Here is a 19734-nt window from a genome sequence, read left to right as displayed (position 1 = left end):
TGGCTGGCAGGCTGGTTTGAGCTGATAACTGACATAACATTCTCACCACATATTAAGGCCAGGAAATTATTTTTTAAAATTCGTTCATGGGACATGGGCGTCGCAGGCTGTGCCAGCATTTATTGCCCACCCCTAATTGCCCTTGAGCGGGCAGTTAAGAGTCAACCACATTGCTGTGGATCTGGAGTCACATGTAGGCCAGACCAGATAAGAATGGCAGATTTCCTTCCCTAAAGGACACTCGTGAACCAGATGGTTTTGTATGACAATGGTTTCATGGCCATCATTAGACTTTTAATTCCAGATATTTTATCGAGTTTAGATTCCATCACCTGCCATGGTGGGATTCGAACCCGGGTCCCTAGATCATTATCTTGGGTCTCTGGATTACAATAATAAGAATCTTTACTGTCACAAGTAGGCTTACATCAACACTGCAATGAAGTTACCGTGAAAAGCCCCTGGTCGCTGCATTCCAGCACCTGTTCAAGTACACCGAGGGAGAATTCAGAATGTCCAAGTTACCTAACAGCACGTCTTTCAGAACTTGTGGGAGCACCCGGAGGAAACCCACGCAGACATGGGGAGAATATGCAGACTCTGCACAGACAGTGTCCCAAGCCGGGAATCGACCCTGGGACTCTGGCGCTGTGAAACAACAGTGCTACCCACTGTGCTACCATGCCACCCACTAGTCCTGTGCCAATACCACTATGCCATCAACAAGCGAAACTCAGTAATCTCACTTTGATCTCGAAATCTCCCGCCACTGACACCTTGGACATCATCACTTAACTGAATCAGATAAATTAGCACAGTGGTAACAATTCACTTGTGAGACGTGGGTGTTATTCACAGGCTGTGCCATGGAATTGGCCTGGAATATCAAGAACTATTGACCAGGTTTATAAACAGGCCTGGACAAATAGCCAGAAGGTATTTGAAGAGTTTTGGTGGACACACTGCTGGACATATTTCCATTGGAATTTAGATAGATCCGGAGGCATGCAGATTGGGGGAGGGGAGGGGGTGGGGGTGGGTTGGGGAGGGTGTGAAGTTGGCCATCATCATAAGATGAGAGGGGTGCAGAAACATACTGTGACTTTCTGTGAGGCCAGGTACCTGAGCATAGCTTTATAATCCCCATGAGGACCATGGGGAACCAATCATTGATCTTCCTGTGGGAATCATGGAATACAAGCTCCCCAGGTAGGGGGTGGAGAGTAACCACCTGGGGATAATAGACCCAACTCCAGGCCTGATCAGACCTATCCTCCAAGCAAGGCCTGCACTGGGAGTGAGATGCTGTGCTAAGCCTGTATTTGTAAATAAATTCATCTTCGTTAACGACAGCTTCCTTATGCGTTATTATAATAGCTAATGCTGAAAAACTAGTCGAACCAATGACCGGCTCAGCAGGTGTCAGCCGTGCTGAGGGATAGACTGTTTGCTCAACAAAGTTACTATAAAATGTAAGCGATGGAGCAGCTGAGTAGGGTGCAGTCCAGTGTCAAAGTGTAGACTTGCTGCCGAAGGACAATCCAGAACTTTGACAGTCAAATTTAAGCAAAGATCTATCCAGAGAGTACTGAAAAAAAAATCAAAAACAAAGGAAAGACAAACACCATCATTGTTGGTCGGGTTGGGCTCTGTTAATTTTAAACTAGCAGTAAAACTGTAATCAGATAAAATGGAGTCAGAGGAACCTAAACAGTGAACATAGAACATAGAACATTCCAGCGCAGTACAGGCCCTTCGGCCCTCGATGTTGCGCCGACCTGTGAAACCACTCTAAAGCCCATCTACACTATTCCCTTATCGTCCATATGTTTATCCAATGACCATTTAAATGCCCTTAATGTAGTGGAAGAGACAAGACTGAGGAGGAAAGAATGACAGCAGATGGACAAGAATGAGGTACACCTTCAGCAACCCCTTAGGCGCTGCCTGTCCATGAATCTTCTGGAACAAATTCTCTGCTGCAGTATCCAAACTGGCACCATTATTGTCCTTCACCATGATACACCCCTCCTCTCCTTCCCAAATACAAGGGAGCTGAGATGAGGTTTGAGAAGCAAAGGCTGGAGGGAGTGGGAGGGGGTTGTGAGGAGATGGAATGAGGGGAGGTATAATGAGGGAAGATGCAATTGGGTGGTAGTGAAGGAGAAATGGGATGTGGGGGCAGGAGGTGGGGGGTGAGTGAAGCTGAGTGTGAGGGGATATGGGGAGGTGGTGACACAGATGTGGGTGATGGGAGTGGCTGATGAGGGGAGGGGGAAGGCTGTCGGTTTGGGGAGGGGAGGGGTGTCGGTTTGGGCGAGGGGAGGGGGAGGGGTGTCGGTTTGGGCGAGGTGAGGGGTGTCGGTTTGGGGGAGAGGTGTCGGTTTGGGCAAGGGGAGGGGGAGGGGTGTCGGTCTGGGCTAGGGGAGGGGAAGGGGTGTTGGTTTGGGTGAGGGGAGGGGTATTGGTTTGGGTGAGGGGAGGGGTGTTGGTTTGGGTGAGGGGAGGGGTGTCGGTTTGGGCTAGGGGAGGGGAAGGGGTGTCGGTTTGGGTGAGGGGAGTGGGAGGGGTGTCGGTTTGGGTGAGGGGCGGGGTGTCAGTTTGGGTGAGGGGAGGGGTGTCGGTTTGGGTGAGGGGAGTGGGAGGGGTGTCGGTTTGGGTGACGGGAGGCGGAGGGGTATCGGTTTGGGGGAGGGGAGGGGTGTCGGTTTGGGCCAGGGGAGGGGGAGGGGTGTCGGTTTGGGCCAGGGGAGGGGAGGGGTGTCGGTTTGGGTGAGGGGAGTGGGAGGGGTATCGGTTTGGGTGAGGGGAGGGGTGTTGGTTTGGGCGAGGGGAAGGGGAGGGGTGTCGGTTTGGACGAGGGGAGGGGGAAGGGTGTCGGTTTGGGGGAGGGGAGGGGTGTCGGTTTGGCGAGGGGAGGGGAGGGGTGTCGGTTTGGGCCAGGGGAGGGGGAGGGGTGTCGGTTTGGGTGAGGGGAGGGGAAGGGGTGTCGGTTTGGGCGAGGGGAGGGGTGTCGGTTTGGGCGAGGGGAGGGGGAGAGGTGTTGGTTTGGGCGAGGGGAGGGGGAGAGGTGCCGGTTTGGGCGAAGGCAGGGGTGTCGGTTTGGGAGAGGGGAGGGGCAGGGGTGTCGGTTTGGGCGAGGGGAGGGGTGTCGGTTTGGGCGAGGGGAGGGGGAGAGGTGTTGGTTTGGGCGAGGGGATGGGGAGAGGTGCCGGTTTGGGCGAAGGGAGGGGTGTCGGTTTGGGAGAGGGGAGGGGCAGGGGTGTCTGTTTGGGCGAGGGGAGGGGGAGGGGTGTCGGTTTGGGTGAGGGGAGCGGTGTCGGTTTGGGGGCGAGGGGAAGGGGAGGGGATGTCAGTTTGGGCGAGGGGAGGGGGAGAGGTGTCGGGTTGGGCGAGGGGAGGGGTGTCGGTTTGGGCGAGGGGAAGGGAGGGGGAGGGGTGTCGGTTTGGCGAGGGGAGGGGGAGGGGTGTCTATTTGGGCGAGGGGAGGGGTGTTGGTTTGGCAAGGGGGAGGGGTGTCGGTTTGGGTAAGGGAGGGGGAGGGGTGTCGGTTTGGGGGAGGGGAGGGATAGGTTTGTCGGTTTGGGGGAGGGGAGGAATAGGGGTGTCGGTTTGGGGGAGGGGAGGAATAGGGGTGTCGGTTTGGGTGAGGGTGAGGGATGTCGGTTTGGGGGAGGGGAGGGGGAGGGGTGTCGGTTTGGGGGAGGGGAGGGGGAGGGGTGTCGGTTTGGGGGAGGGGTGGGCAATGTCCTTATCTTGTGTTGGTGGCCTTGTTCTGAGTTGCTGCTGTTGTTTGCACACAGGGTGTCCTCCTGGAGCACCGCGAGAAGGAGTTCGGCGATGCTGTTAATATCAACTCTGTCCTTGAAGCCGCCAGAAAGATAAGGCCTTTGAGAGATGCTGAGAATTAATCCGCAGTAACTTAAAAATATCAAAAAAACAATGCAAAAATGAAACTCCGCTTCAGTAATCAGAAATCCCTGGATTCCGCTGAGCCCTGAATAAAGACAGAAATTGCCGGAAATACTCAGCTCTCTGGCAGCATCTGCTGTGAGGGGAATGGGGTTTGAGGTCGTGACCCCGGCCCTAATTCCTGTCAAGGCAAACCTCGCCCAAACAGACCTCCCTCAGCCCATCCCCACTCCCTTATCCCTCCCCCACTCAAACAGGTCCCTCTCGACCAATCCCCACTGCTTTACCCCTCCCCCAACCGAAACAGACCGCCCTCAACCAATCCCCACTTCCTTACCCCTCCCCTACTCAAACAGGCACCCCTCGACCTATCCCCATTCCCTCCCCTACTCAAACAGGCACCCCTCGACCTATCCCCATTCCCTCCCCTTCCCCCACCCAAACAGACCCCCCTCGACCTATCCCCATTGTCTACCCCCACATAAACAGACTCCTCTCGACCTATCCCCATTCTCTACCCCCTCCCCCACCCAAACAGACCCCACTCGACCTATCCCCATTCCCTCCCCCCACATAAACAGACCCCCCTCGACCTATCCCCATTCTCTACCTTCTCCCCCACCCAAACAGACCCCCCTCGACCTATCCCCATTCCCTCCCCCACCCAAACAGACCCCACTCGACCTATCCCCATTGTCTACCCCCACATAAACAGACTCCTCTCGACCTATCCCCATTCTCTACCCCCTCCCCCACCCAAACAGACCCCACTCGACCTATCCCCATTCCCTCCCCCCACATAAACAGACCCCCCTCGACCTATCCCCATTCTCTACCTTCTCCCCCACCCAAACAGACCCCCCTCGACCTATCCCCATTCCCTCCCCCTCCCCCACCCAAACAGACCCCACTCGACCTATCCCCATTGTCTACCCCCACATAAACAGACCCCTCTCGACCTATCCCCATTCTCTACCTTCTCCCCCACCCAAACAGACCCCACCCGACCTATCCCCATTCCCTCCCCCCACATAAACAGACCCCCCCTCGACCTATCCCCATTCTCTCCCCCTCCCCCACCCAAACAGACCCTATCCCCATTGCCTTAGCCCTCCCCCACTCAAACAGATCCCTCTCGACCAATCCCCACTGCTTTACCCCTCCCCCAACCGAAACAGACCGCCCTCAACCAATCCCCACTTCCTTACCCCTCCCCTACTCAAACAGGCACCCCTCGACTTATCCCCATTCCCTCCCCTACTCAAACAGGCACCCCTCGACCTATCCCCATTCCCTCCTCTTCCCCCACCCAAACAGACCCCCCTCGACCTATCCCCATTGTCTACCCCCACATAAACAGACTCCTCTCGACCTATCCCCATTCTCTACCCCCTCCCCCACCCAAACAGACCCCACTCGACCTATCCCCATTCCCTCCCCCCACATAAACAGACCCCCCTCGACCTATCCCCATTCTCTACCTTCTCCCCCACCCAAACAGACCCCCTCGACCTATCCCCATTCCCTCCCCCTCCCCCCACCCAAACAGACCCCCCTCGACCTATCCCCATTCCCTCCCCTTCCCCCACCCAAACAGACCCCCCTCGACCTATCCCCATTGTCTACCCCCACATAAACAGACCCCTCTCGACCTATCCCCATTCTCTACCTTCTCCCCCACCCAAACAGACCCCACCCGACCTATCCCCATTCCCTCCCCCCACATAAACAGACCCCCCCCTCGACCTATCCCCATTCTCTCCCCCTCCCCCACCCAAACAGACCCTATCCCCATTGCCTTAGCCCTCCCCTACCCAAGCAGACCCCCCTCAACCAATCCCCCCCCCTCCCCCCCCCCCCTCCCCTCACCCAAACAGACATCCCTCCCCTCCCCGACTCCCTCACCACCCCGGCATGTTGATTTGCCGCTTTCCCCTCTTGTGCCCCTCTGTTGAATTAGGATCTGTCCTCTCTCACGCTGTGGGGAGTTGGGGTCATGGCAGTGTGGTGGTACTGCTCACATTGACCACATCTAGAGGCAGGAGCAGCTCCATATTCGACCAGCAACTCCAAAGCTGACACTTATTGATTAACATGGTACATGAACAGGTAGAGCCAATACTTCCCCGTCAATCCCCCCACCACCCTGGACCCCTTCTCTGGGGCATTCGCAGCCTGTCACCTTCCCTTTTGTCCTGAACCTGTCCTGTGTGGGCAACTGACTCGCAATGTAGTAATGAAGGTCTGATTCGAAAGTTACTGGTCAGGCCCGAGATATACAGAATGAGTCAAGCTGTCGAGCAGAGAGGTGAAATGGACCTGAACCTAAACCCAATAAAGAGAATGTCAAACCGTCAAACTGATATTTACTTCTACTTTAATCTCATTTCTCAGCAAGCAATTCTTTTAAATCCTTGAACAAATCGTTTATCAAATGTATTGATCGAGCAACAAACAGAGGTGGGGTACATTTAGTGAGACAAGGGAATGCTCCTTGCTGGGGACAGTGTTCCCGACACATTGAGACACGGGAATACACCACGTTGAGGATCATGTTCCCTACATAATGAGACATGGGAATGCCGCATCCTGGTGTCAGTATTCCCTACAAAATGAGACAAGGGAATGCTGCATGCACGGGACACTGTTCCCTACACAGTGAGACACGGGAATGCTCTATGCTGGGGACAGTATTCCCTCCATAATGAGACATGGGAATGCGCCATGCTGGGGACAGTGTTCCCTACACAGTGAGACACAGGAATGCTGCATGCACGGGACAGTGTTCCCGACACATTGAGACACGGGAATGCTCCATGCTGGAGACAGTGTTCCCGACACATTGAGACACGGGAATGCACCACGCTGAGGATCATGTTCCTTACACATTGAGACACGGGAATGCTCCATGCTGGAGACAGTGTTCCCGACACATTGAGACACGGGAATGCACCACGCTGAGGATCATGTTCCCGACACATTGAGACACGGGAATGCTCCATGCTGGAGACAGTGTTCCCGACACATTGAGACACAGGAATGCACCACGCTGAGGATCATGTTCCTTACACATTGAGACACGGGAATGCTCCAGGCTGGGGACAGTGTTCCCTACACAATGAGAGCTAGAAGGGGACATGAAAAAGGCCTGGCAGGAAAGATTAGGAAAAACCCCAAGGCACTTACGTGAGAAATAAGAGGATGATCAGACTGTGAGTAGGGCCGATCAGGGATAGTGGAGGGAAGATGTGTCTAAAGCCTGAGGAGATAGGGGAGGCCCTCAATGAATTTTTTGCTTCAGTGTTCACTAGGGAGAGGGATCTTGTTGCTCGTGAGAACAGTATGAACCAGGTTAATAGATTCGAACAGGTCACTAAGAAGGAGGATGTACTGGAAATTCTGAAAAGCATCAGGATAGATAAGTCCCCTGGGCCTGACGGGATGTACCCAAGGTTACAACGGGAAGCGAGGGAGCAGATTGCTGCGCTGTTGGCAATGATCTTTGCGTCCTCACTCAGGGGCATGGGATACGGGGAAATTGGGCTGTCTGGATACAGAATTATCTGGCCGAAAGAAGACAGCACTGTGGCTTCACAGCGCCAGCGTGCCAGGTTCGATTCCCCGCTGGAGTCTGTGCGGAGTCTGCACGTTCTCCCCGTGTCTGCGTGGATTTCCTCCGGGTGCTCCGGTTTCCTCCCACAGTCCAAAGACGTGCAGGTTAGGTGGATTGGGCATGCTAAATTGCCCTTAGTGTCCAAAAAGGATAGGAGGGGTTATAGGGTCATGGGGATAGGGTGGAAGTGAGGGCTTAAGTGCGTTGGTGCAGACTCGATGGGCCGACTGGCTTCCTTCTGCACTGTATGTTCTATGTAGTGGATGGAAAGTATTCCCCCTGGAGGTCGGTGACCAGTGGTGTCCCGCAGGGATCTGTTCTGGGACCTCTGCTCTTTGTGGTATTTATAAATGACTTGGATGAGGAAGTGGAAGGGTGGGTTAGTAAGTTTGCCGATGACACGAAGGTTGGTGGAGTTGTAGGTAGTGTCGAGGGCTGTTGCAGGTTGCAACAGGACATTGAAAGGATGCAGAGCTGGGCTGAGAAGTGGCAGATGGAGTTCAATCAAGATAAATGTTAAGCGATTAATTTTGGAAGGTCGAATTTGAATGCTGAATACAGGGTTAAAGGCAGGATTCTTGGAAGTATGGAGGAACAGAGGGATCTTGGGGTCCACGTACATAGATCCCTCAAAGTTGCCACCCAGGTTGATAGGGTTGTTCAGAAGGCGTATGGTGTGTTGGCTTTCATTAACAGGGAGATTGAGTTTAAGAGTTTTGCTGCAGCTTTATAAAACCCTGGTTAGATTACACTTGGAATATTGTGTCCAGTTCTGGTCACCTCATTATAGGAAGGATGTGGATGCTTTAGAGAGGGTACAGAGGAGATTTACCAGGATGCTGCCTGGACTGGAGGGCATGTCTTATGAAGAAAGGTTGAGGGAGCTAGGGCTTTTCTCACCAGAGCGAAGAAGTCAGAGAGGTGACTTGATAGAAGTGTACAAGGTGATGAGAGGCATGGATAGAGTGGATACCAATGACTTTTCCACAGGGCGGAAATGGCTGTCACGAGGCCCATAATTTTAAGGTGGAGGAAGGTATCGGGGCGATGTCAGAGGTAGGTTCTTTACACAGAGTGGTGGGTGTGTGGAATGCACTGCCAGCAGAGGTGGTGGAGTCAGAGTCATTCGGGACATTTAAGTGACTCTTGGACAGCAGTAAAGTGAAAGAGGGTAGGTTAGGTTGATCTTAGATTAGAATAAATGGTCAGCACAACATCATTGACCGAAGGGCCTGTACTGTGCTGTACTATTCTATGTTCCCTACACAGTGAGACGTGGTAATTCTCCATGCTGGGGACAGTGTTCCCTACACATTGAGACTCGGGAATGCTCCACTCTGAGGATCGTGTTCCCCAGACCTTGAGACATGGGAATGCACGACGCTGGGGGCACTGTTCCCTACACAGTCAGACACGGGAATTCTCCATGCTGGGGACAGTGTTCCCTACACATTGAGACACGGGAATGCTCCACTCTGAGGATCGTGTTCCCTGGACCATGAGACATGGGAATGAATGATGCTGGGGGCAGTGTTCCCTACACAGTCAGACACGGGAATTCTCCACGCTGGGGACAGTGTTCCCTATGAAGTGAGACACGGGAATGCTCCAGGCTGAGGACAGTATTCCTTATACAGTGAGACACGGTGTGGCCATCTAAAATGGCTGCCCGCAAAGTATAATGAGAATTATGGTCAGGTTGGGACACAGACGGTACACAGCCCTGTGTATTGTGCAGAGGGAAACCAGACCTAACTGAAACTCACACCCGCTAAATGTCAATCACCGATTTCCCCAGGACAATGGGACACAGATCGAAACGCAGCAACAGTAGCAAACTCGGGGCCACCTACTTATCCGATTTGGGAGTGCATATGTGCCTTGGACAAGAGCAGCTAGGACCCGCTCAGCCATGGTGGTACCCGCCTCTAATTGGTCAGAATCGATTAGGGTGATCAAAACCCTATCGATCCATTGGATCCTGAGTTGGGATTGCCCAAAAGAGCGCGAAAGATCGGGGGGGGGGAAAAGGAACAACTTTGCAATCGGTATTTGGCCACTTTTGGGACTGGCCAACTCCGACCAACTGCAGCATATCAACCAGTCAAGTTCAAGGACACGCGAGCGCTCCCTGAAGGATGAGCCGCAGCCTAGACGTACCTGACAACTTCTAGCAGCGACACGTGGGGAATCAGATAAAGGCCTTATCAAACCTGCACAGAGCCGGTCACTTGAAAGTTAAGTAAAGGTAATTTCAGTTGTTAGGTGTAGTTTAATAAATAGCCGTGTGTAGATTATTACGCATAGAATCAAGCCTGTGTTAAACAATAATTGAACTAACACACTCGTGTGGTCATTTGTCCAATACAAGGTACGCACTCACATCTTGTGGTTACGATCAAAGAGGAACAACGGGAATGCTCGATGCTGAGGACAGTGTTCCTATGCAGTGAGACATGGGAATGCTTGATGCTGAGGACAGTGTTCCCAATGCAGTGAGACATGGGAATGCTCGATGCTGAGGACAGTGTTCCCTGCACAGTGAGACACGGGAATGCTTGATGTTGCGGACAGTGTTCCCGACACAGTGAGATATGGGAATGCTCGATGCTGAGGACAGTGGTCCCGACACAGTAAGATATGGGAATTCTCCTTGCAGGGGACAGTGTTCCATAGACAGTCAGACACAGGAATGATCGATGGTGGGGACAGTGTTTCCTACACAGTGAGACATGGGAATGCCGCATCCTGGGGTCAGTATTCCCGACACAATGAGACAAGGAAATGCTCGATGCTGAGGACAGTGTTCCCTACACAGTGAGAGACAGGAATGCTGCATGCACGGCACAGTGTTGCCTACACAGTGAGACGCGGGAATGCTCCATGCTGGAGACAGTGTTCCCGACACATTGAGACACGGGAATGCTCCATGCTGGAGACAGTGTTCACGACACATTGAGACACGGGAATGCACCACGCTGAGGATCATGTTCCCTATACAGTGAGACATGGGTATGCTCCATGCTGGGGACAGTGTTCCCTACACAATGTGAGCTAGAAAGGGGCATGAAAAAGGCCTGGCAGGAAGGATTAGGGAAAACCCCAAGGCATTCTACACTCATGTGAGAAATAAGAGGGTGATCAGAGTGAGAGTAGGGCCGATCCAGGGATAGTGGAGGGAAGATGAGTCTAAAGTCTGAGGAGATAGGGGAGGCCCTCAATGAATTTTTTGCTTCAGTGTTCACTAGGGAGAGGGATCTTGTTGCTCGTGAGAACAGTATGAACCAGGTTAATAGATTCGAACAGGTCACTAAGAAGGAGGATGTACTGGAAATTCTGAAAAGCATCAGGATAGATAAGTCCCCTGGGCCTGACGGGATGTACCCAAGGTTACAACGGGAAGCGAGGGAGCAGATTGCTGCGCTGTTGGCAATGATCTTTGCGTCCTCACTCAGGGGCATGGGATACGGGGAAATTTGGCTGTCTGGATACAGAAGTATCTGGCCGAAAGAAGACAGCACTGTGGCTTCACAGCGCCAGTGTGCCAGGTTCGATTCCCCGCTGGAGTCTGTGCGGAGTCTGCACGTTCTCCCCTTGTCTGCGTGGGTTTCCTCCGGGTGCTCCGGTTTCCTCCCACAGTCCAAAGACGTGCAGGTTAGATAGATTGGGCATGCTAAATTGCTCTTAGTGTCCAAAAAGGATAGGAGGGGTTATAGGGTCATGGGGATAGGGTGGAAGTGAGGGCTTAAGTGAGTTGGTGCAGACTCGATGGGCCGAATGGCTTCCTTCTGCACTGTATGTTCTATGTAGTGGATGGAAAGTATTCCCCCTGGAGCTCGGTGACCAGTGGTGTCCCGCAGGGATCTGTTCTGGGACCTCTGCTCTTTGTGGTTTTTATAAATGACTTGGATGAGGAAGTGGAAGGGTGGGTTAGTAAGTTTGCCGATGACACGAAGGTTGGTGGAGTTGTAGATAGTGTTGAGGGCTGTTGCAGGTTGCAACAGGACATTGACAGGATGCAGAGCTGGGCTGAGAAGTGGCAGGTGGATTTCAATCTAGATAAATGTTAAGCGATTAATTTTGGAAGGTCGAATTTGAATGCTGAATACAGGGTTAATGGCAGGATTCTTGGAAGTATGGAGGAACAGAGGGATCTTGGGGTCCACGTACATAGATCCCTCAAAGTTGCCACCCAGGTTGATAGGGTTGTTCAGAAGGCGTATGGTGTGTTGGCTTTCATTAACAGGGGGATTGAGTTTAAGAGTTTTGCTGCAGCTTTATAAAACCCTGGTTAGATTACACTTGGAATATTGTGTCCATTCTGGTCACCTCATTATAGGAAGCATGTGGATGCTTTGGAGAGGGTACAGAGGAGATTTACCAGGATGCTGCCTGGACTGGAGGGCATGTCTTATGAAGAAAGGTTGAGGGAGCTTGGGCTTTTCTCACTGGAGCGAAGAAGTCAGAGAGGTGACTTGATAGAGGTGTACAAGGTGATGAGAGGCATGGATAGAGTGGATAGCCAGAGACCTTTCCACAGGGCGGAAATGGCTGTCACGAGGCCCATAATTTTAAGGTGGAGGAAGGTATGGGGGAGATGTCAGAGGTAGGTTCTTTACACAGAGTGGTGGGTGTGTGGAATGCACTGCCAGCAGAGGTGGTGGAGTCAGTCATTAGGGACATTTAAGCGACTCTTGGACAGGCACATGGACAGCGGTAAATTGAAAGAGGGTAGGTTAGGTTGATCTTAGATTAGAATAAATGGTCAGCACAACACCATTGACCGAAGGGCCTGTACTGTGCTGTACTATTCTATGTTCCCTACACAGTGAGACGTGGTAATTCTCCATGCTGGGGACAGTGTTCCCTACACATTGAGACTCGGGAATGCACCACTCTGAGGATCGTGTTCCCTAGACCATGAGACATGGGAATGAATGATGCTGGGGGCAGTGTTCCCTACACAGTCAGACACGTGAATTCTCCATGCTGGGGACAGTGTTCCCTATGAAGTGAGACACGGGAATGCTCCAGGCTGAGGACAGTATTCCTTATACAGTGAGACACGGTGTGGCCATCTAAAATGGCTGCCCGCAAAGTATAATGAGAATTATGGTCAGGCTGGGAGACAGACGGTACACAGCCCCTGTGTATTGTGCAGAGGGAAACCAGACCTAACTGAAACTCACACCCGATAAATGTCAATCACCGATTTCCCCAGGACAATGGGACACAGATCGAAACGCAGCAACAGTAGCAGACTCGGGGCCACCTACTTATCCGATTTGGGAGTGCATATGTGCCTTGGACAATAGCAGCTAGGACCCGCTCAGCCATGGAGGTACCCGCCTCTAATTGGTCAGAATCGATTAGGGTGATCAAAACCCTATCGATCCATTGGATCCTGAGTTGGGATCGCCCAAAAGAGCGCGCAAGATCGGGGGGGGAAAGGAACAACTTTGCAATCGGTATTTGGCCACTTTTGGGACTGGCCAACTCCGACCAACTGCAGCATATCGACCAGTCAAGTTCAAGGACACGCGAGCGCTCCCTGAAGGATGAGCCACAGCCTAGACGTACCTGACAACTTCCAGCAGCTACACGTGGGGAATCAGATAAAGGCCTTATCGAACCTGCACAGAGCCGGTCACTTGAAAGTTAAGTAAAGGTAATTTCAGTTGTTAGGTGTAGTTTAATAAATAGCCGTGTGTAGATTATTACGCATAGAATCAAGCCTGTGTTAAACAATAATTGAACTAACTCACTCGTGTGGTCATTTGTCCAATACAAGGAACGCACTCACATCTTGTGGTTCCGATCAAAGAGGAACAACGGGAATGCTCGATGCTGAGGACAGTGTTCCCTATGCAGTGAGACATGGGAATGCTCGATGCTGAGGACAGTGTTCCCTGCACAGTGAGACACGGGAATGCTTGATGCTGCGGACAGTGTTCCCGACACAGTGAGATATGGGAATGCTCGATGCTGAGGACAGTGTTCCCGACACAGTGCGATATGGGAATGCTCGATGCTGAGTACAGTGTTCCCTGCACAGTGAGACACGGAAATGCTTGATGCTGCGGACAGTGGTCCCGACACAGTAAGATATGGGAATTCCCCTTGCAGGGGACAGTGTTCCATAGACAGTCAGACACAGGAATGATCGATGGTGGGGACAGTGTTTCCTACACAGTGAGACATGGGAATGCCGCATCCTGGGGTCAGTATTCCCTACACAATGAGACAAGGAAATGCTCGATGCTGAGGACAGTGTACCCTACACAATGAGAGACAGGAATGCTGCATGCACGGCACAGTGTTCCCTACACAGTGAGACACAGGAATGCTCCATGCTGGGGACAGTGTTCCCGACACATTGAGACACGGGAATGCTCCATGCTGGAGACAGTGTTCCCGACACATTGAGACACGGGAATGCACCACACTGAGGATCATGTTCCCTACACATTGAGACACGGGAATGCTCCATGCTGGAGACAGTGTTCCCGACACATTGAGACACGGGAATGCACCACACTGAGGATCATGTTCCCTACACATTGAGACACGGAAATGCTCCATGCTGGAGACAGTGTTCCCGACACATTGAGGCACGGGAATGCACCACGCTGAGGATCTTGGGCGAAATTCTCCCCAAACGGCGCGATGTCCGCCGACTGGTGCCCAAAACGGCGCCAGTCAGACGGGCATCACGCCGCCCCAAAGGTGCGGAATGCTCTGCATCTTTGGGGGCCGAGCCCCAACATTGAGAGGTTTCTGCTCCGCCAGTTGGCGGAAACGGCCTTTGTTGCCCCGCCAGCTGGCGCGGAAATGACATGTCGGGGCGGCGCATGCGCGGGAGCGTCAGCGGCCGCTGACAGTTTCCCACGCATGCGCAGTAGGGATAGTCTCTTCCGCCTCCGCCATGGTGGAGACCATTGCGGAGGCGGAACGGAAAGAGTGCCCCCACGGCACAGGCCCGCCCGCGTATCGGTGGGCCCCGATCGCGGGCCAGGCCACCGTGGGGGCACCCCCCGGGGTCAGATCGCCCTGCGTCCCCCCCAGGACCCCGGAGCCCGCCCACGCCTCCTTGTCCCGCCGGTAAATAGGTTCTCTAATTTACGCCGGCGGGACAGGCAATTTATCGGCGGGACTTCGGTCCATTCGGGCCGGAGAATCGAGCGGGGGGGGCCCGCCAACCGGTGCGGCCCGATTCCCGCCCCCGCCGGATATCCGGTACCGGAGACTTCGGCAACCGGCGGGGGCAGGATTCACGGCGGCCAACGGCCATTCTCCGACCCGCTGGGGGGTCAGAGAATGACGCCCCATGTTCCTTACACATTGAGACACGGGAATACTCCAGGCTGGGGACAGTGTTCCCTACACAATGAGAGCTAGAAGGGGGCATGAAAAAGGCCTGGCAGGAAAGATTAGGAAAAACCCCAAGGCATTCTACACTTACGTGAGAAATAAGAGGATGATCAGACTGAGAGTAGGGCCGATCAGGGATAGTGGAGGGAAGATGTGTCTAAAGCCTGAGGAGATAGGGGAGGCCCTCAATGAATTTTTTGCTTCAGTGTTCACTAGGGAGAGGGATCTTGTTGCTCGTGAGAACAGTGTGAACCAGGTTAATAGATTCGAACAGGTCACTAAGAAGGAGGATGTACTGGAAATTTTGAAAAGCATCAGGATAGATCAGTCCCCTGGGCCTGACGGGATGTACCCAAGGTTACAACGGGAAGCGAGGGAGCAGATTGCTGCGCTATTGGCAATGATCTTTGCGTCCTCACTCAGGGGGCATAGGATACGGGGAAAATTGGCTGTCTGGATACAGAATTATCTGGCTGAAAGAAGACAGCACTGTGGCTTCAGAGCGCCAGTGTGCCAGGTTCGAATCCCCGCTGGGTAACTGTCTGTGCGGAGTCTGCACATTCTCCCCGTATCTGCGTGGGTTTCCTCCGGGTGCTCCGGTTTCCTCCCACAGTCCAAAGACGTGCAGGTTAGGTGGATTGGGCATGCTGAATTGCCCAAAAAGGATAGGAGGGGTTATAGGGTCACGGGGATAGGGTGGAAGTGAGAGCTTAAGTGGGTTGGTGCAGCCTCGATCTCCCGAATGGCTTCCTTCTGCACTGTATATTCTATGTAGCGGATGGGCAGTATTCCCCCTGGAGGTCGGTGACGAGTGGTGTCCTGCAGGGATCTGTTCTGGGACCTCTGCTCTTTGTGTTTTTTTACAAATGACTTAGAACATAGAACATAGAACATTACAGCGCAGTACAGGCCCTTCGGCCTTCGATGTTGCGCCGACCTGTGAAACCACTCTAAAGCCCATCTACACTATTCCCTTATTGTCCATATGTCTATCCAATGACCATTTGAATGCCCTTAGTGTTGGCGAGCCCATTACTGTTGCAGGCAGGGCATTCCACGCCCTTACTACTCTCTGAGTAAAGAACCTACCTCTGACATCTGTCCTATATCTATCTCCCCTCAATTTAAATCTATGTCCCCTCGTGCTAGACATCACCATCCGAGGAAAAAGGCTCTCACTGTCCACTCTATCCAATCCTCTGATCATCTTGTATGCCTCAATTAAGTCACCTCTTAACCTTCTCTCTAACGAAAACAGCCTCAAGTCCCTCAGCCTTTCCTCATAAGGTCTTCCCTCCATACCAGGCAACATTCTGGTAAATCTCCTCTGCACCCTTTCCAATGCTTCCACATCCTTCCTATAATGCGGCGACCAGAATTGCATGCAATACTCCAAATGCAGCAGCACCAGAGTTTTGTACAGCTGCAATATGACCTCATGGCTCCAAAACTCAATCCTTCTACCAATAAAAGCTAACACACCGTACGCCTTCTTAACAACCCTCTCAACCTGGGTGGCAACTTTCAGGGATCTATGTACATGGACACCGAGATCTCTCTGCTCATCCACACTGCCAAGAATCTTACCATCGCCCAGTACTCTGTCTTCCTGTTATTCCTTCCAAAATGAATCACCTCATACTTTTCTGCATTAAGCTCCATTTGCCACCTCTCAGCCCAGCGCTGCAGTTTATCTATGTCCCTCTGTAACTTGTAACATCCTTCCGCACTGTCCACAACTCCATTGACTTTAGTGTCATCTGCAAATTTACTCACCCATCCTTTTACGCCCTCCTCCAGGTCATTTATAAAGATGACAAACAGCAGTGGCCCCAAAACAGATCCTTGTGGTACACCACGAGTAACTGGACTCCAGTCTGAACATTTCCCATCAACCACCACCCTTTGTCTTCTTCCAGCTAGCCAATTTCTGATCCAAACTGCTAAATCACCCTGAATCCCATGCCTCTGTATTTTCTGCAGTAGCCTACCGTGGGGAACCTTATCAAAAGCTTTACTGAAATCCATATACATCACATCAACTGCTTTACCCTCATCCACCTGTTTGGTCACCTTCTCAAAGAACTCAATAAGGTTTGTGAGGCACGACCTACCCTTCACAAAACCGTGTTGACTATCTCTAATCAAATTATTCCTTTCCAGATGATTATACATCCTATCTCTTATAAACCTTTCCAACATTTTGCCCACAACAGAAGTAAGGCTCACTGGTCTATAGTTACTGGGGTTGTCTCTACTCCCCTTCTTGGACAAGGGGACAACATTTGCTATCCTCCAGTCTTCTGGCACTATTCCTGTTGACAAAGATGACTTAAAGACTTGGATGAGGAAGTGGAAGGGTGGGTTAGTTAGTTTGCCGATGACACAAAGGTTGGGGGAGTTGTAGATAGTGTTGATGGCTGTTGCAGGTTACAACACGGCATTGACATGATGCAGAGCTGGGCTGAGAAGTGGCAGATGGAGTTCACCTAGATAAATGTGAAGTGATTCATTTTGGAAGGTCGAAGTTGAATGCTGAATACAGGGTTAAAGGCAGGATTCTTGGAAGTGTGGAGGAACAAAGGGACCTTGGGGTCCAGGTACATAGATCCCTCAAAGTTGCCACCCAGGTTGATAGGGATGTTAAGAAGGCGTATGGTGTGTTGGCTTTCATTAACAAGGGGATTGAGTTTAAGAGCTGTGAGGTTTTGCTGCAGCTTTATAAAACTCTAGTTAGACCACACTTGGAATATTGTGTCCAGTTCTGGTCACCTCATTTTCGGAAGAACGTGGATGCTTTATGAGGGTGCAGAGGAGATTTACCAGGATGCTGCCGGGACTGGAGGGCATGTCTTATGAAGAAAGGGTGAGGCAGCTAGGGCTTTTCTCACTGGAGTAAAGAAGGAAGAGAGGTGACTTGATAGAGGTGTACAAGGTGATGAGAGGCATGGGTAGAGTGGAGAGCCAGAGACTTTTCCACAGGGCGGAAATGGCAATCACGAGGGAACATAATTTTAAGGTGATTGGAGGAAGATATAGGGGAGATGTCAGAGGTAGGTTCATTACACAGAGAGTGGTGGGTGTGTGGAATGCACTGCCAGCAGAGGTGGTGGAGCCAGTGTCATTCGGGACATTTAAGCGACTCTTCGACAGGCACATGGACAGCAGTAAATTGAAAGTGTGGGTTAGTTTGATCTTAGATTAGGATAAATGGTCGGCACAACATCGTGGACCGAAGGGCCTGTACTGTTCTATGTTCCCTACACAGTGAGACGTGGTAATTCTCCATGCTCAGGACAATGTTCCTTACACAGTGAGAGATGGGAATGCTCCATGCTGGGGACAATGTTCCCTACACATTGAGACATGGGAGTGCTCCACTCTGAGAAACGTGTTCCCTAGACCTTGAGACATGGGAATGCCGCATGCTGGAAACAGTGTTCCCTACACAATGAGACACAAAATGCCGCATGCTGGTGTAGCCACCTGGGTTGGCCACTTCCCAACTTAAAATGGAGATCCGCTAAGAATGCAGGGAAATTCAGTCAGGCGCAGGAAAACAAGCAGGTGCAAAGTTTCCTGTATATCAGAACTTGCAGGAATCCAGACAGCACTGAAACTAACAACCATCTACATATTAATGAGAGATCCCCGGGAACAATTGGAAACATTTAAGGTAAACAAGGCCAAGCCAGACTCCTCGGCGCCAGCAGGAGCCAAGACAAAGGAAGGCCAATGGAAACTTAGGAACCGCCCAGCGATCAGGGAACAGCTCCAGTATTGGAGAAATCAATCCAAGTGATCAGAACTCAGTCCAATCACTTGGAACCAGGTACGGAGTCCGCCCAAAAGGGCACGAAGCCCCTGGGGTCTATAAAATAGAGTCCCCAAGTTCAATTCGTTCTTCTTGGCAGGGTCTCTCAGCAGCTCATATCAACCCTTGACAGTGACCTGCCTAGTAGCTGCATCAACCAAGTAAGTCTCCAGTCAACGCACGTTACGTGATAGGCGCTCCTAGCTACCAGTCTATACCAGCTTTCAAGCCTCCAGAACTCAGAATCGACAAAAGGCCATTGGTTCCCCTGACCTGGATGGCCAGTTCCAAAGCTAAGTATAGGCCTTTTAGTGTTAGAGATAGTCTCGTAAGTAGAGATTATGCATGAGTAGCGATTGACTGTGTATAATAAATGTGTTTTGATTCAAAACTTACTAACTGGTGTATTGAGTTATTGATCATTACTTGAACTTGAACCTCGTGGTGGTATCATAAAGATACCTGGCGACTCTAGAGCAAAGGTTATAAAACAGAGCAAATTAAGTAAAGACGCAACGAGCAACATTATTAACCGCCATATTTATAGCCACCAAAAGTTAGCAACATTTACTGGCAAACTCTGACGGGACCCGACTTTGAAGTGGCCTAACTACTCCGGGAGAACCCAAAATTTGAATTGAGAATCCAATTGGGAATAGAAAAATTCACAAGTGTTCAAGCAGTTCTGATCAATCCTCATAATTCGGAAGCGTGTTAATGCATGAGTAACTAACAGGGCTATAAGGTAAAACTGATAGATTTTGTTGCGAAAACCTGTCGGGAGTTTGTATTCCGGAAAATAGTGAATGCCGTACAAGTGTTTACAGCACCGCCTTTGTACCCCTCGTTCCAAATTTTAAAAGAGCATTCAGATAGGAAAAATGGCAATGAAGGCAATGGAACGCCTCATGAACCCTCAAGAATATGTGGTCGCAGCGGCCAGCAGCACAGTAGGTCAGTGTCCCGTTGAGATTAGAAGGTACCTCAAAGGGAAGGGATGGCCCCTTTGGAGTGACTTTTGTTC

The 19734-nt window shown here is 51.6% G+C and overlaps 1 protein-coding gene across 2 annotated transcripts in view; it reads left to right on the top strand.

The window, feature by feature from the left end:
• The window catches only part of selenou1a (selenoprotein U 1a), a 31553-nt gene extending 25282 nt beyond the window's left edge, over positions 1–6271 (top strand). For both annotated transcript variants that reach the window (XM_072478771.1, XM_072478770.1), the window contains exon 6: positions 3804–6271. In XM_072478771.1, coding sequence (XP_072334872.1) covers positions 3804–3911 — 108 coding nt within the window. In that variant the 3' untranslated portion in view covers positions 3912–6271. The remainder of the gene's footprint in view (positions 1–3803) is intronic.
• Positions 6272–19734: the final 13463 nt, after the last annotated feature.

Source organism: Scyliorhinus torazame, chromosome 16 (assembly GCF_047496885.1).
Source record: "Scyliorhinus torazame isolate Kashiwa2021f chromosome 16, sScyTor2.1, whole genome shotgun sequence".
Lineage (NCBI taxonomy): Eukaryota > Metazoa > Chordata > Chondrichthyes > Carcharhiniformes > Scyliorhinidae > Scyliorhinus > Scyliorhinus torazame.
The sequence above is the reverse complement of the archived record's forward strand: the minus strand, read 5'-3'. Positions and strand labels throughout refer to the sequence as shown.